The sequence below is a fragment of the Nesoenas mayeri genome (assembly GCF_963082525.1).
Source record: "Nesoenas mayeri genome assembly, contig: SCAFFOLD_102, whole genome shotgun sequence".
Taxonomy (NCBI): Eukaryota; Metazoa; Chordata; class Aves; order Columbiformes; family Columbidae; genus Nesoenas; species Nesoenas mayeri.
This window is the reverse complement of record NW_027659954.1, coordinates 82,831-98,809: the sequence shown is the minus strand read 5'-3', so window position 1 is coordinate 98,809 and position 15,979 is coordinate 82,831. Positions and strand designations below refer to the sequence as shown.

The 15,979-nt window shown below is 62.5% G+C and overlaps 1 protein-coding gene across 1 annotated transcript; it reads left to right on the top strand.

The window, feature by feature from the left end:
* The first annotated feature begins 1,396 nt into the window (after window positions 1–1,396).
* On the top strand, window positions 1,397–15,000 carry SYVN1 (synoviolin 1). Its single transcript, XM_080364694.1, is given in 17 exon segments — window positions 1,397–1,431; window positions 3,191–3,325; window positions 3,909–4,001; window positions 4,860–5,012; window positions 5,104–5,152; window positions 5,735–5,838; window positions 6,835–6,961; window positions 7,583–7,682; window positions 9,042–9,107; window positions 9,257–9,260; window positions 9,262–9,374; window positions 10,664–10,803; window positions 11,359–11,457; window positions 11,784–11,894; window positions 12,421–12,607; window positions 13,721–13,800; window positions 14,470–15,000. Coding segments are annotated over 16 exon segments (1,683 nt in total). The 5' UTR covers window positions 1,397–1,431; window positions 3,191–3,193; the 3' UTR covers window positions 14,595–15,000.
* Window positions 15,001–15,979: the final 979 nt, after the last annotated feature.

Sequence of the window (15,979 nt, the reverse complement as noted above, 5' to 3'; positions counted from 1 at the left end):
TCTTTTTGCATGAAAACGGGGCTGGGGGGGCGGGGGGGGGGGTTCAGTGTCCCCAGGAGGGTGTCACAACCCCCCCCCCAACACGAGAGCGGAGTTTTGGGGTTAAAAATGGGTGGAAAAGCCGCGATTTAGGGCAATAGCGACTCACGGCGGTTTAGAAATGGGGGAAAAATTGACCAAAATAAGCAATAATAAGGAAAAAAAACCACCATAAATTAGAGCGATCCGGTTCGGCGAAGGGGAATTTTGGGTTAAAACCCCCGATTTGCCGACTTTGAGGGGAAGAAAATGGGCGTTGAGGGCGTGGGCCAATTGTGGCCGATTCTCGGGCGCGTTTTGGGGTGAAAGCGGCGGCTTTTGGGGCGGCGGGTCGGTGCGTTTTGGGGCGACTTCAGCGGGTTTTGGAGCAGGAACAGGAGGTGCCCCCCCCCACCCCCCCCACGGGTGGGCGGGGCCTGACGGTGGGCGGGCCAGCGGGGGCGTGACTAATATGGAGGGGGCGTGGCCAGCGCGGGGGGGCGTGGCGCGGCACTGTGGGCGTGGTCATGGTGAGGGCGTGGTGTGGCAATGGGGGCGTGGCCAGCACCGGGGCGTGACGCTGCAATGGGGGCGTGGCCAGTGCGGGCGTGGCGCGGCAATGGAGGCGTGGCCAGCAGGGAGGCGTGGCCAGCACGGGGGCGTGGCGGGGCCATGGAGGCGTGGCCAGCACGGAGGCGTGGTCAGCGGGGGCGTGGCCCCGCTGTATTTTGGGGGCGCTCTCGCCCCCACGCCCCGTGCTCGGATCTGTCGCCATCACCTGCGGGGTTTTGGGGGAAAACCAGGCGATTTTGCGGTCACCCACTCCCCCGCAGCGTTATTTGGGGCTCACCCCCCCAACCCCGTGGCATATTAAATTGATTTAATTAAATTAAGCGTTTTTCAGCAGAGAGTTGGGCTAAAAAGGGCAAATGCGGGCCAGTTTGGGTCCCTCGTCGCTCCTCCCGCCCCTCACCTGCAACAGCTGCCGATTCAGCGGGGCCTCGCGGGGGATTTTTCTGATTGGCCGAGCGCCGCGCGGGCCGACCAATGAGAGCGAGACACGGGCCCTTCGGCGTTCCCGCCCACCCAGGCTGAGGCTGCGCGGCAGCTCGGACCGTACCAAGCGCGGCCGTGAGGGGTGGGGCAACCCAGCGGGTTTGCGGGTGCTCGTGGGCCCCACACGCCGCGCGTGGGATCGGGCGGGAAAGGAGAACCCTCAGCGTCTCCCTCGAGAGGGGTCCGTTATGGGGAGTTGAGTGGGGAGCAGAGCATGGGGGGACGTGACACCCTGTGGTTCCCCCCCCTTTCCGCGGGTGGTGCGGCCCGGGCGGAAGTGAGGTGTCGCGCGCTGAGGCGCTTCCGGTGGAGGAGCGGTCTGAGGGAGGCGGCGGCGGCGGCTCCGGCTCCATCCCAGTGAGTTAATTGGGGACAATTGGGGACAATTGGAGGCGCGGGGGCAGCGCGGACTGAGGGGGGCGGGAGCGGCGGGACGGGCCCGGGGGGCGGGGACACGTTGGGCCCCTCGGTGGGGGAGGGAGACGGGGGGGGCGGGGGGCTGAGGGGGACGGGGACACTGGGGGGGGGGGCATTGGGGGGGGGGGACGAGGGGACGTGAGGACACTTGGGGGGCGGGAAAGTTGGGGCCGAGGGGGGACAGGGGGGTGGGGACAGGGACAAGGCGGGGGCGCTTGGAGAGAGGGGGCGGCAAACAGGCGACATTTGGGGGGAGGATTTGGGACAGGGGGGTGACGTTTGGGGAGAAACACGTGACATTAGGGGGGAAGATTTGGGGACAAACAGGTGACATTTGGGGGGAAAACTTGGGGACAGGGGGGTGACATTTGGGGAAGATTTGGGGACAACCAGGTGACATTTAGAGGGAAGATTTGGGTACAAACAGGTAACAACTGGGGACAACGGGGTGACATTTGGGGGAAGATTTGAGGACAAGGGGGTGACATTTGGGGGGAGGTTTTGGGGACAGGGGGGTGACATTTGGGGGGAGGATTTGGGGACAATCGGGTGACATTTAGGGGGAAGATTTGGGGACGAACAGGTGACATTTGGGGGGAAAGATTTGGGGACAAACAGGTGACATTTGGGGGGAGGATTTGGGGACAAGGGGGTGACATTTGAGGGGAAGATTTGGGTACAAACAGGCAACAATTGGGGACAAGGGGGTGACATTTGGGGGGAGGATTTGGGGACAACCAGGTGACATTTGGTGGGAAGATTTGGGGACAATCAGGTAACATTTGGCGCACACCTGTGCAGCGGCTGTTGGGTCGTGACGCGGGGTGTTGTCGGGGTGTTGTCAGGGTGTTGTCGCGGTGTTCGCAGGCCATGCTGTGCATGGCGGCGGTGATGGCCGGCAGCCTGGCGTGGTGTGGTGTTTCCACACCTGTGCGGCGGCTGTTGGGTTGTGACGCAGGGTGTTGTCGAGGTGTTGTCAGGGTGTTGTCCGGCTGTTCGCAGGCCATGCTGTGCACGGCGGTGGTGATGGCCGGCAGCCTGGTGTGGTGTGGTGTTTCCACACCTGTGCGGCGGCTGTTGGGTTGTGACGCGGGGTGTTGTCGGGCTGTTGTCGGGGTGTTGTCAGGGTGTTGTCGCGGTGTTCGCAGGCCATGCTGTGCACGGCGGTGGTGATGGCCGGCAGCCTGGCGTGGTGTGGTGTTTCCACACCTGTGCGGCGGCTGTTGGGTTGTGACGCAGGGTGTTGTCGGGGTGTTGTCAGGGTGTTGTCCGGCTGTTCGCAGGCCATGCTGTGCACGGCGGTGGTGATGGCCGGCAGCCTGGTGTGGTGTGGTGTTTCCACACCTGTGCGGCGGCTGTTGGGTTGTGACGCGGGGTGTTGTCGGGCTGTTGTCGGGGTGTTGTCAGGGTGTTGTCGCGGTGTTCGCAGGCCATGCTGTGCACGGCGGTGGTGATGGCCGGCAGCCTGGCGTGGTGTGGTGTTTCCACACCTGTGCGGCGGCTGTTGGGTTGTGACGCAGGGTGTTGTCGAGGTGTTGTCAGGGTGTTGTCCGGCTGTTCGCAGGCCATGCTGTGCACGGCGGTGGTGATGGCCGGCAGCCTGGTGTGGTGTGGTGTTTCCACACCTGTGCGGCGGCTGTTGGGTTGTGACGCGGGCTGTTGTCGGGGTGTTGTCAGGGTGTTGTCGCGGTGTTCGCAGGCCATGCTGTGCACGGCGGCGGTGATGGCCGGCAGCCTGGCGCTCACCACGGCCGTGGTGGCGCACGCCTATTACCTCAAGCACCAGTTCTACCCCACCGTGGTGTATCTCACCAAGTCCAGCCCCAGCATGGCCGTGAGTGCCCGTTTGCTCGTTAACCGCGCGCAGTTAATTAAGGAAGGGGGGGCTCTGCCATGCGGAACGGGACGGGGCGGCCATGGCGGCCACTTCTGCTTTCTGGGGCCAAAACGGGGCGTTTGGCGTCAACCGAAACGCTGCGGACGCCCGTTGGGAGCCCATGGGAGCCCTGAACCCGCGTGGGGACCCCATGGCTGCCCCCCCCCAGCCCCAAATTCACATGGGGACCTCATCACTGCCCCCCCAAATTCATGTGGGGACCCCATCACTGCTGCCCCAGCCCCAAATTCACATGGGGACCACACGGCTGCCCCCCCCAGCCCCAAACCCCCATGGGGACCCCTCACTGCCCCCCAGCCCCAAATCCACATAGGGACCCCATCACTGCCCCCAAAGCGCCAAACCCACATGGGGACCCCACGGCTGCTCCCCCAACCCCAAACAACATGGGGACTCCATGGCTGCTCCCCCAGCCCCAAACCCCCCTGGGGACCCCACGGCTGCCCCCTCCAGCCCCAAACCCCCCTGGGGACCCCACGGCTGCTCCCCAAATTGCCGTGGGCCCCTGCCCCCCGTGCAGGTGCTGTACGTCCAGGCCTTCGTGCTGGTTTTCCTGCTGGGCAAGTTCATGGGGAAGGTGTTTTTCGGGCAGCTCCGCGCGGCCGAGATGGAGGTGAGAGACATCGGGGGGGCCGGGGCCGCTTCGGGGGGTTCTGAACCCCAAGAAGGTTCCAGTGCCACTTTGGGGGGATTCTGAACCCCAGGAGGGTTTCTGTTGCCACTTTGGGGGATTCTGAACCCCAGGAGGGTTCTGGTGCCGCTTTGGGGGGGATTCTGAACCCATTTTGGGGGGGATTTTGAACCCCAAGAAGGTTCTGGTGCCATTTTGGGGGGGGGTCGGGTGGGCCCTCACCCCGTTGTTTCCACCCGTTGTTTCCACCCCGTTGTTTCCACCCCGTTGTTTCCACCCTCGTTGTTTCCACCCCGTTGGTTTCACCCCGTTGTTGTCACCCCACTGTTTCCACCCATTATTTCTACCCATTGTTGTCACCCCGTTGTTGTCACCCCGTTGTTGTCACCCCGTTGTTGTCACCCCGTTGTTGTCACCCCGTTGTTTCACACCATTGGTTTCCACCCATTTTTGTCGCCCCGTTGTTGTCACCCCGTTGTTGTCACCCCGTTGTTGTCACCCCCTTGTTGTCACCCCATTGTTGTCACCCCGTTGATTGTCACCCCGTTGATTGTCACCCCGTTGGTTTCACCCCGTTGTTTCACACCATTGGTTTCCACCCATTTTTGTCGCCCCACTGTTTCCACCCCGTTGTTTCCACCCCGTTGTTGTCACCCCGTTGTCTCCACCCGTTGATTGTCACCCCGTTGATTGTCACCCCGTTGGTTTCACCTCGTTGGTTTCACCCCGTTGTTTGACCCCACTGTTTGACCCCACTGTTTGACCCCACTGTTTGACCCCATTGTTTCACCCCATTGTTTGACCCCATTGTTTGACCCCATTGTTTTCACCCGTCCCCAGCACCTCCTGGAGCGCTCGTGGTACGCGGTGACCGAGACCTGCTTGGCCTTCACGGTGTTCCGCGACGACTTCAGCCCGCGCTTCGTGGCGCTCTTCACCCTCCTCCTCTTCCTCAAGTGCTTCCACTGGCTGGCCGAGGACCGCGTGGACTTCGTGAGTGGGGGGGCGGGAAAACGGGCCCCAAAAACGGGCCCAAAAACGCCCGTTTTGGGAAAAAACCGCTGATTTCCCCCCTTTTTGGCAGATGGAGCGGAGCCCCAACATCTCCTGGCTCTTCCACTTCCGCATCGTCTGTGAGTGACCCTATTAGCGCCCTCGTTAACGAGGGAGCGTTAATGACATCGTGGGTTAATGAGGGAGCCCTGATGACACTGGTGGGGGGTTAATGAGAGAATGTTAATGAGGCCAGTGGGGTTAACGAGGGGGCCCTAATGACACCGGTGGGGGGTTAATGAGGATTTGTTAATGACAGTGGTGGGGTTAACGAGGGGGCGTTAATGACAGTGGTGGGGTAACGAGGTGGGTGGTTAATGATACCAGTGGGGTTAATGAGGGAGCGTTAATGACACCAGTGGGGTTAACGAGCTCGCAGAGGGAGGGGATTTAGGAGTCAAAAATGGTTGATTTGAAGGAATTTTGGTGTTTTTTGGTGAGTGTGAGGACACAAGAAACAGAAAAGGCTCCAAACGTGGGATGCGTTAATTAAACCCTTCGTTAGTGGGACGCGTTAATTAAACCCTTCACTAGCATGGAGCCCGTAGACCCCACTGGGGAGCGATTGATGAGTTTTGGGGTGCGACCCACAGAGCTTTAGTTCTGGGGGTTCCCCCTCCGGACCTCGCGGCTCGTTAACGCCTCGCCCTAATTAACCCCAGCGCTGATGTTCCTCCTGGGCCTCCTGGACTTCCTGTTCGTTAACCACGCGTACCACAGCATCCTAACGAGGGGAGCGTCCGTGCAGCTCGTCTTCGGCTTCGAGGTGGGTGCCGGCGTCACCGGAGGCGTCACCGTGTCACCGGGGGTGTCACCGCGAGCGTCACCACGTCACTGGGGGCGTCACCACGTCACTGGGGGCGTCACCGTGTCACTGGGGGCGTCACCGCGGGCGTCACCGCGACACCTGGGGCGTCACCATGGGTGTCACTGCAACACCGGGGGTGTCACCGGGGGCGTCACCGCGGGCCAGGGGCGTCACCGGGCGTGTCACCGCGGACACCAGGGGTGTCACTGGGAGCATCACTGGGGGGTGTCACTGTGACACCTGGGGTGTCACTGGGGGCGTCACTGGGGGTGTCACCGCGACACCAGGGGCGTCACCGGGGGCGTCACCGCGGGCCAGGGGCGTCACCGGGGGCGTCACCGCGACACCGGGGGTGTCACTGCAGGCGTCACCGCGACACCAGGGGCGTCATGGCGGGCGTACACCGGGGGTGTCACCATGTCACCGGGGGGTGTCACCACGGGCCGGGGCCATCACCATGGGTGTCACCATGGGGTGTCACTGCGACAGCTGGGGTGTCACCGAGGGCATCACTAGGGGTGTCACCGCGTCACTGGGGGTGTCACCTTGGGCATCACTGCATCACTGGGGGGGTCACCAGGGGGCATCACTGGGGGTGTCACCATGACACTGGGGGTGTCACCGGGGTCGTCACCGCGGGTGTCACCGTGGGCGTCACCGCAACACCTGGGGCGTCACCAGGGGCATCACTGGGGGTGTCACCGCAACACTGGGGGTGTCACTGGGGGCGTCACTGCATCACTGGGGGTGTCACTGGGGGCGTCACCACGGGCATCACCGTGTCACCGTGGCTGTCACCGTGTCACTGGGGCTGTCACCGTGGGCCGGGGGCAGGCGTCAGCGTGGGTGTTATCGCGTCACCGCGGCGTCACCATGACACCAGGGGCGTCCCCGGGGGTGTCCCTGCATCGCCGGGGGCGTCACCGCGAGCCCCACGCTGCCGTGTCCCCCCAGTACGCCATCCTGGTCACCATGGTGCTCACCGTGTTCGTCAAGTACGTGCTGCACTCCATCGACCTGCAGAACGAGAACCCGTGGGACAGCAAGGCCGTCTACATGCTCTACACCGAGCTCTTCACCGGTACCGCCGCCCCCTCTCCCCACTCGGGGTCTCTGGGGGCTTTGGGGGCTTTCCCGCTTGGGCCTGGTCCCCCGGAGCTCGTTACGGAGCTCAATTAGTTGGCGATTAACGAAGACGGTAGACGCCATGTGATGGTGTAACTGGGAGGTTGAGTGCAAGTCAATGGGGAAGGTGCCATCACCTTGGAGGTCCCGTCTATCTCAACCAAGCTCTGGTTGACCAAAAATATGGTCCCAGTTGTCCCCAGAGGTCCCAGTTGTCCCCAGGGGTCCCAGTTGCCCCCAGAGGTCCCATCTATGTCAACCAACCTCTGGTTGACCAAGGACATGGGACCTGATACCCCTAGAGGTCCCAGTTGACCCAGAGGTCCCAGTTGACCCCAGAGGTCCCATCCCCCCTCAACCATCCTTTGATTGACCAAGAACATGAGCCCATTGGCCCCAGAGGTCCCATCTATGTCAACCAACCTCTGGTTGACCAAGAACATGGGCCCAGTTGCTCCCAGAGGTCCCAGTTGCCCCCGGAGGTCCCAGTTGCCCCCAGAGGTCCCAGTTGCCCCCGGAGGGCCCGTCCCGCGTCCGTCTGTCCGTGACCGTGTCCGCGCGTCCCGCTGTCCCGCAGGGTTCATCAAGGTGTTGCTCTACATGGCGTTCATGACCATCATGATCAAAGTCCACACCTTCCCGCTCTTCGCCATCCGCCCCATGTACTTGGCCATGAGGTCAGTCGGCGTTCGGCGGCACCTCCGGCGGCACCGGCTGCTCGGGTCCCCCCGGTTGGGTCCTTCCAGTTGGGTCCTTCCAGTTGGGTCCCCCAGGTTGGGTCCTCCAGTTGGGTCCCTCCAGTTGGGTCCTCCAGTTGGGTCCCCCTGGTTGGGTCCCCCTGGTTGGGTCCCCCTGGTTGGGTCCCCTCAGTTGGGTCCCCCTCAGTTGGATCCCCTCAGTTGGTCCGAGTTGATCCCCAGTTGGTCCCCAATTGGTCTCAGTTGATCCCCAGTTGGATCCCCCCCAGTTGGATCCCCCTCAGTTGGTTCACCCCAGTTGGATCCCCGTGGTCCCAGTTGGATTCCCTTGGTTGGATCCCCAGTTGATCCAATTGGTCCCCAGTTGGATCCCCCCCAGTTGGATCCCCCAGTTGGATCCCCCAGTTGGATCCCCCAGTTGGATCCCCAGTTGAATCCTCTCAGTTGATCCCCAGTTGGATCCCCCCCATTGATCCCAGTTGGATCCCCCCAGTTGGATCCCGCAGTTGATCCCCTGAGTTGGATCCCCTCACTTAGTCCCAGTTTATCCCCAGTTGGTCCCCAGTTGGGTCCCCCCAGTTGGATCCCCTCAGTTGGTCCCAGTTGGATCCCCCCCCAGTTGGATCCCCCCAGTTGGTTCACCCCAGTTGGATCCCCTTGGTCCCAGTTGGATTCCCTTGGTTGGATCCCCGGTTGGTCCCCAGTTGGATCCCTCCCAGTTGATCCCCAGCTGATCCCAGTTGGATCCCCCCCAGTTGGATCCCCCCAGTTGGTCCCAGTTGGATCCCCTCAGTTGATCCCCAGTTGGACCCCCAAGTTAGTCCCAGTTTATCCCCGGTTGGTCCCAGTTGGATCCCCCCAGTTGATCCGCAGTTGGGTCCCACCCCAGTTGGATCCCCCCCAGTTGGCTCACCCCAGTTGGATCCCCTCAGTTAATCCCAGTTGGTCCCAGTTGGATCCCCTCAGTTGAATCCCCAGTTGGATCCCCCAGTTGATCCCCCCGAGTTGGATCCCCTCACTTAGTCCCAGTTTATGCCCAGTTGGTCCCCAGTTGGGTCCCCTCAGTTGGTGCCAGTTGGATTCTCCCCGGTTGGTCCCCATTGGTCCCAGTTGGTCCCAGTCGCTCCCAGTTGATCCCGGTCAGTCCCATTGATCCCAGTCGGTCCCAGTTGATCCCACTTGATCCCAGTCGGTCCCAGTTGATCCTGGTTGGGTCCCTGTTGGTCCCAGTTGATCCCGGTCGGTCCCAGTTGATCCCAGATGGCCCCATTGATCCCAGTTGGTCCCCGTCGATCTCGGTTGATCCTGGTCAATCCCAGTCGGTCCCTGTCATTGCAGGCAGTTCAAGAAGGCCGTGACGGACGCCATCATGTCGCGCCGCGCCATCCGCAACATGAACACCCTGTGAGTGGCTCCCCCCGCCCCGAAAACACCCCAAAGCGGGACCGCGCGCCCGCAGGCGTCTCGAGCGCCGCGGGCCCCCGTCACCCGGAGCCGCCGCGGCCCCCGGGGCGCCGGCACAGCGGCCGTTTTGGGTGTTGTGGCCCCCGCAGGTACCCCGGACGCCAGCGCCGAGGAGCTGCAGGCGGCCGACAACGTCTGCATCATCTGCCGCGAGGAGATGGTGACGGGCGCCAAGCGCCTGCCCTGCAACCACATCTTCCACACCAGGTGAGCACCCCCGTCTGGGGGTTCGGGGGACCCCCCTCAGCACCCCCTGTCCCCACAGCCCCGATTTGGGGACCCCCCTCATTGCCCTGTGTCCCCATACCCCTGATTTGGGGACCCCCCTCATCGCCCCATGTCCCCCCAGCACCGATTTGGGACGGCATGGGGACCCCCACCATCACCCCCATGTCCTTGCACCCCTGATTTGGGGGACCCTCATCATCACCCAGTGTCCCCCCAGCCCCAATTTGGGGAGGTTTGGTGACCCCCCTCAGCACCCCGGGTCCCCACAGCCCCGATTTGGGGGTTCAGGATACCCCTGTCATCTCCTTGTGTCCCCACACCCCAGTTTGGGGACCCCCATCATCGCCCCCTGTCCCCGCACCCCTGATCTGGGGACCCCCCATCATCACCCCGTGTCCCTGCAGCCCCGATTTGGGGTGGTTTGGGGACCCCCCAGTTGTGGGGACCCCCGTCATCGTCCCATGTCCCTGCACCCCTGATTTGGGGACCCCCATCATCACCCCATGTCTCTGCAGCCCCGATTTGGGGGTTCTGGACCCCCATGATCACCCCATGTCCCCGCAGCCCTGATTTGGGGCTTTGGGGACCCCCATCATTACCCCCATGTCCCTGCACCCCCTGATTTGGGGACCCCCCTCATCGCCCCATGTCCCTGCAGCCCCGATTTGGGGCAGTTTGGGGACCCCCCTCAGCGCCCCCTGTCCCCCCAGCCCCAATTTGGGGGGTTTGGGGACCCCCACCATCACCCCCATGTCCCTGCACCCCTGATTTGGGGACCCCCATCATCACCCCGTGTCCCTGCAGCCTCGATTTGGGGTGGTTTGGGGACCCCCAGTTTTGGTGGGAAGGACCCCTGTCATCGTCCTATGGCCCCTGCACCCCGATTTGGGGGACCTCCCTCATTGCCCTGTGTCCCCCCAGCCCCGATTTGGGGAGGTTTTGGGGGTTCAGGCCCCCCCCTGATTGGCCCCAGTCCCCCATCCCTGATTTGGGGGGGGGGGTTCAGGCCCCCCCTGATGGCCCCGTGTCCCCCCATCCTCGATGTGGGGGGATTTGGGGGACCCCCCTCATTGCGCTGTGTCCCCCCAGCCCCGATTTGGGGCGGTTTGGGGACCCCCATCTGCAGCCCCGATGTGGGGGGGTTTTGGGGACTCCCTTATTGCCCCGTGTCCCCCCAGCCCCAATTTGGGGCAGTTTGGGGACCCCCATCCGCAGCCCCGATGTGGGGGGGTTTTGGGGCCCCCCCTGATGTCGCGGTGCCCCCCCAGCTGCCTGCGCTCGTGGTTCCAGCGCCAGCAGACGTGCCCCACGTGCCGCATGGACGTGCTGCGCGCGTCGCTGCCGCCGCCGCCGCCCCCCGAGCCCCCCGCGCCCCCCCGGCCCCCCCCGGCCCCGCAGCCCCCCAACTGTGAGTTCCCAGCTGTTGGGGTGGGGGGGGGGCCCGGGAGCTGCAGTTTGGGGGGGGCGGGGGATCCTTGAAAATGCCTTTTGTGCAGTGGGGAGCCTTGAAACTGCTTCTTGGGATGGGTGGGGGGGGGGGTCCTGAAACCGCCCTCGGGTGCGGTGGGGGGGCTTGAAACTGCCTGTGGTACAATGGGGGGCCCTGAAACTGCCTCTGCGATATTGGGGGGACCTGGATCTGATATTGGGGGGCCCTGGATGTGCCTCTGGGATATTGGGGGGTCTGGATCTGCCCTTGGGATATTGGGGGGGCCTGGAACTGCCTCTGGGACATTGGGGGGCCCTGAAACTGCCTCTGGTATAATGGGGGGGCCCTGAAACTGCCTCTGGGATATTGGGGGGCCCTGAAACTGCTTCTGTTATAATGGGGGGCCCCAAAACTGCCTCTGGGATATTGGGGGGACCTGAAACTGCCTTTAGGTTATTGGGGGCCCCTGGATGTGTCTCTGGGATATTGGGGATCCCCAACGCCGGCAATTGGGGGCGTTCTGGGGTCCCCCAGTTCCGCAGGGGCTGCTGCCGCCCTTCCCCCCCGGAATGTTCCCGTTCTGGCCGCCAGTCGCCCCGTTCCCGCCCCCCGGCACCGAAACCGGCGCCCCCGGTGAGTCCCATCCCAAAACCCCCCAAACGGCCCCAAACCGGCACCCCCGGTGAGTCCCACCCCAAAACCCCCAAAACGGCCCCAAAACGGCACCGCCGGTGAGTCCCATCCCCAAAACCCCCCAAACTGCCCCAAACCGGCACCCCCGGTGAGTCCCATCCCAAAACCCCCAAACTGCCCCAAACCGGCGCCCCCGGTGAGTCCCATCCCCAAAACCCCCCAAACAGCCCCAAACGGGCACCCCCGGTGAGTCCCATCCCCAAAACCCCCCAAACGGCCCCAAACGGGCCCCCCGAACCGCGCTCATGTCCCCTTTGTCCCCGCAGGCGCCGCCCCCCGTCCCGGTGACACCGGCGGCGCCGCCGCGGAACCGACGGCAGCGCCGGGGCTGCCGCTGCCCCCCCCCTGGCTGGGGACACCGTGGCCGCCTGTTTTTGGTAAGAAAACACAAGGTTTTGGGGTCATTTCTGTTGTGGGTGAACACGGGCTGCGGTGGCACCACGCGGCCACTCGCTCACTCGATGCCGCCGCTGGATGAGCCCGTTTTCACCCGTTTTTTAACCCATTTTAGCCCGTTTTCACCCCATTTCCAGGGCTCCCCCCTATGCCTGTGCTGCTGGCTGGATGAGCCCATTTCTCAGCCATTTCTCACCCCCATTTCTGACCCATTTCTGACCTGTTTCTCACCCCGTTTCTCACCCCGTTTCTCACCCCGTTTCTCACCCCGTTTCTCACCCCGTTTCTCACCCCATTTTCCCCCGTTTCCCCCCATTCCAGGGCTCCCCCTGATGCCGGTTCCGCCGGCTGGATGAGCCCATTTGTCACCCATTTGTCACCCATTTGTCACCCGTTTCTCTCCTGTTTCTCACCCGTTTCTCTCCTGTTTCTCACCCATTTTTCACCCATTTTCAACCATTCCTCACCCATTTTAACGCATTTTTCCCTGTTTCCCCCCCGTTGCAGGGCTGCCGCCGATGCCGGTGCCGCCCGCCGGCTTCGCGGGGCTGACGGCCGAGGAGCTGCGCGCCATGGAGGGGCAGGAGCGGCAGCACCTGGAGGCGCGGCTGCAGTGCCTGCACAACATCCACACGCTGCTGGATGCGGCCATGCTGCAGATCAACCAGTACCTGGGGGTGCTGGCCACGCTGGGGTACGCAACACCCGCCGCAGGGTGACAAACGGGGTGACACACGGGGGTTTGCTGCAGATCAACCAGTACCTGGGGGTGCTGGCCACGCTGGGGTACGCGACACCCGCCGCAGGGTGACAAACGGGGTGACACACGGGTGACAAACGGGGGTTTGCTGCAGATCAACCAGTACCTGGGGGTGCTGGCCATGCTGGGGTACGCGACACCCGGTAATGGGTGACAAACGGGTGACAAACGGGAGTTTGCTGCAGATCAACCAGTACCTGGGGGTGCTGGCCACGCTGGGGTACGCAACACCCGCCGCAGGGTGACAAACAGGGTGACACACGGGGGTTTGCTGCAGATCAACCAGTACCTGGGGGGTGCTGGCCACGCTGGGGTACGCAACACACGGTTCAGGGTGGCAAATGGGGTGACACACGGGTGACAAACGGGGGTTTGCTGCAGATCAACCAGTACCTGGGGGTGCTGGCCACGCTGGGGTACGCGACACCCGGTAATGGGTGACAAACGGGTGACAAACGGGGGTTTGCTGCAGATCAACCAGTACCTGGGGGTGCTGGCCACGCTGGGGTACGCGACACCCGCCGCAGGGTGACAAACAGGGTGACAAATGGGGTGACAAACGGGGTAACACACGGGGGTTTGCTGCAGATCAACCAGTACCTGGGGGTGCTGGCCACGCTGGGGCACGCAACACCTGGTTCCGGGTGACAAATGGGCTGACACACGGGTGACAAATGGGGTGACAAACGAGGTGACACACGGGGGTTTGCTGCAGATCAACCAGTACCTGGGGGTGCTGGCCACGCTGGGCTACGCAACACCCGCTGTGGGGTGACAAATGGGTGGCAAATGGGGTGACACACAGGTGACAAACAGGGTGACACATGGGGTTTAGGGTTTGGTTGACACACAGAGTTTGGGCGTTTGGGGTGACAATGAGGTTTGGGGTGACAATGGGGTTTGGGGTGACACCCGGGGTTTGGGGTTGGGGTGACACATGGGGTTTGGGTGACACCCGGGGTTTGGGGTGACAATGGGGTTTGGGGTGACACCCGGGGTTTGGGGTTGGGGTGACACGGGGTTTGGGGGTTGCCGATGTCTCCCCAGGTCGCCCCGTCCGGCCCGGCCCAGCGACCCCCCCGGCGCGGAGCCCGACCCCCCCGGAGCCTCCGCGGCCCCCAGCGCCGGTGAGTGCGGGACACCGGGCTGAACCGGTTCATACTGGGCTGTACTGGTCTATACTGGTTCATACTGGTCTCTACTGGTTTATACTGGTCTCTACTGGTTCATGCCAGTCTGCACTGGTTCATACCCATCTGTACCAGTCCATACTGGTCTGCACCGGTTCGTACCCGTCTGTACCGGTTCATACGGTCTGCACTGATTCACACCACTCTGCACTGGTTTGAACTGGTTTTTTGATCGGTTTGAACTGGTTTGAACCGGTTTGAGCCGTTTTGATGGGTTTGAATTGGTTTGAAGCGGTTTGATTGGTTTGAACTGGTTTGAGCCGGTTTGATGGGTTTGAACTGATTTGAACCAGTTTAATTGGCTTGAACCAGTTTGAACCAGTTTGAACTGATTTGAGTTGGTTTGATGGGTCTGAACTGATTTGAGCCGGTTTGATTAGTTTGAATTGGTTTGAACTGGTTTAATGGGCTTGAACTGGTTTGAACCGGTTTGAACTGCTTTGAGTTGGTTTGATGGGTTTGAATTGGTTTGAACCGGTTTAATTGGCTTGACCGGGTTTGAAACTGGTTTGAGTTGGTTTGATGGGTTTGAACTGGTTTTAACTGGTCTGAACCGGTTGGAACTGGTCTGAACCGGTTTGAACCGCTGCACTGGTTCTCCCGCAGGTGCCGGTGAGGCCGAAGGCGCCGAGGAGGAGGAGGAGGAAGAGCAGGAAGAGCAGGAGGGGGAGGAGCCGGACGCGGCCGAGCTGCGGCGCCGGCGCCTCCGGAAACTGGCGGCTCCGCTCTGACCCGTGCGACCCGAGTCGCCGCCGCTTCCCCTTCCGCTTCCCCTTCCGCTTCCCCTTCCGCTTCCCCTTCCGCTTCCCCTTCCCCTCCCGCTTCCCCCTCCCGCTTCCCCCTCCCGCTTCCCCTCCCGCTTCCCCTTCCCTTCCGCTTCCACTCCTCCTTCCCCCTTCCCCCTTCCGCTTCCCTTTACCCTTCCCCTTCCGCTTCCCCTTCCCTTTCCTCTTCCGCTTCCCCTTCCCCTCCCCCTTTCCCTTTCCCTCACCCTTCTACTTCCACTTGCTCTTACCCTTCTCCTTCCCCTCCCCCTTCCCCTTCCCTTTCCTCCTCCCCTTCCTCCTCCCCTTCCTCCTCCCCTTCCTCCTCCCCTTCCTCCTCCCCCTTCCTCCTCCCCTTCCTCCTCCCCTTCCTCCTCCCCTTCCTCCTCCCCTTCCTCCTCCCCTTCCTCTTCCCCTTCCCCCTTCCTCTTCCTCTTCCTCTTCCCCTTCCCCCTTCCCCTTCCCCCTTCCCCTTCCGCTTCCCCTCCCCCTTTGCCTCTTTCCACTCCTCCTTTCCTCCATTTCCCCCCTCATTTCCCCCCCCATTTCCCCCCCTATTTCCCCCCCATTTCCCACCCCTTTCCCCCCCATTTTCCCCCCCATTTTTCTTCCCTTCCCTTCCCCTCCCCCCTCTGTTTTTTGCTGATTTTCCCCTTTTTTAGTGATTTTTTTTCACCCCATTTTCCCCATTTCCCCCCCATTTCCCCCCCAATTTCCCCATTTCCCCTCATCCCCCACTCTCTACCTCCACCGCGAAGCCACCGGCGCTGCTTCCAATTGCCCCAAATCGCCATTTTTTAACCCCAAACCCCCCCTCCCCCCGTTAGCAAACGAGCTCGGTAACAGTATTAACTCCCCCGCCCCAAAAAACGCCGCTTTTGGCCCCAAAAATCCGCCCCCTGGCTCCTCAACCCCCAAATCCCCCACGTGGCCCCGACCACCCCCAGACTGCTCATACTGTCATACCGGTCCATACCGGTTCATACCGGTCCAGTACTGGTCCATACTGGTTTCACGTCCCCGCCGGTGCGGGGAGGCGGATTTTTGGGTCATTTTGGGGTCGTTTTGGGATCATTTTGGGGTCATTTGGGGTCGTTTTTGGTCCTTTTCGCCCCGTTTCCTCCGGTGCCTCTTGGACCCACAAAAAGGGCTTCCGAGGAGCCCAAAAATCTCAGGGAAACCCGTTTTGGGGCGGAACGCGGCGTTTTTGGGGCCGGAAAGTGTCATTTTTGGGGCGGAACGCGGCATTTTTGGGGCAGAACGCGGCGTTTTTTGGGGTGAAACGCGGCGTTTTTGGGGCCAGAACGCAGCGTTTTTGGGGCAGAACGCGGCATCTTTGGGGCGGAAATGGT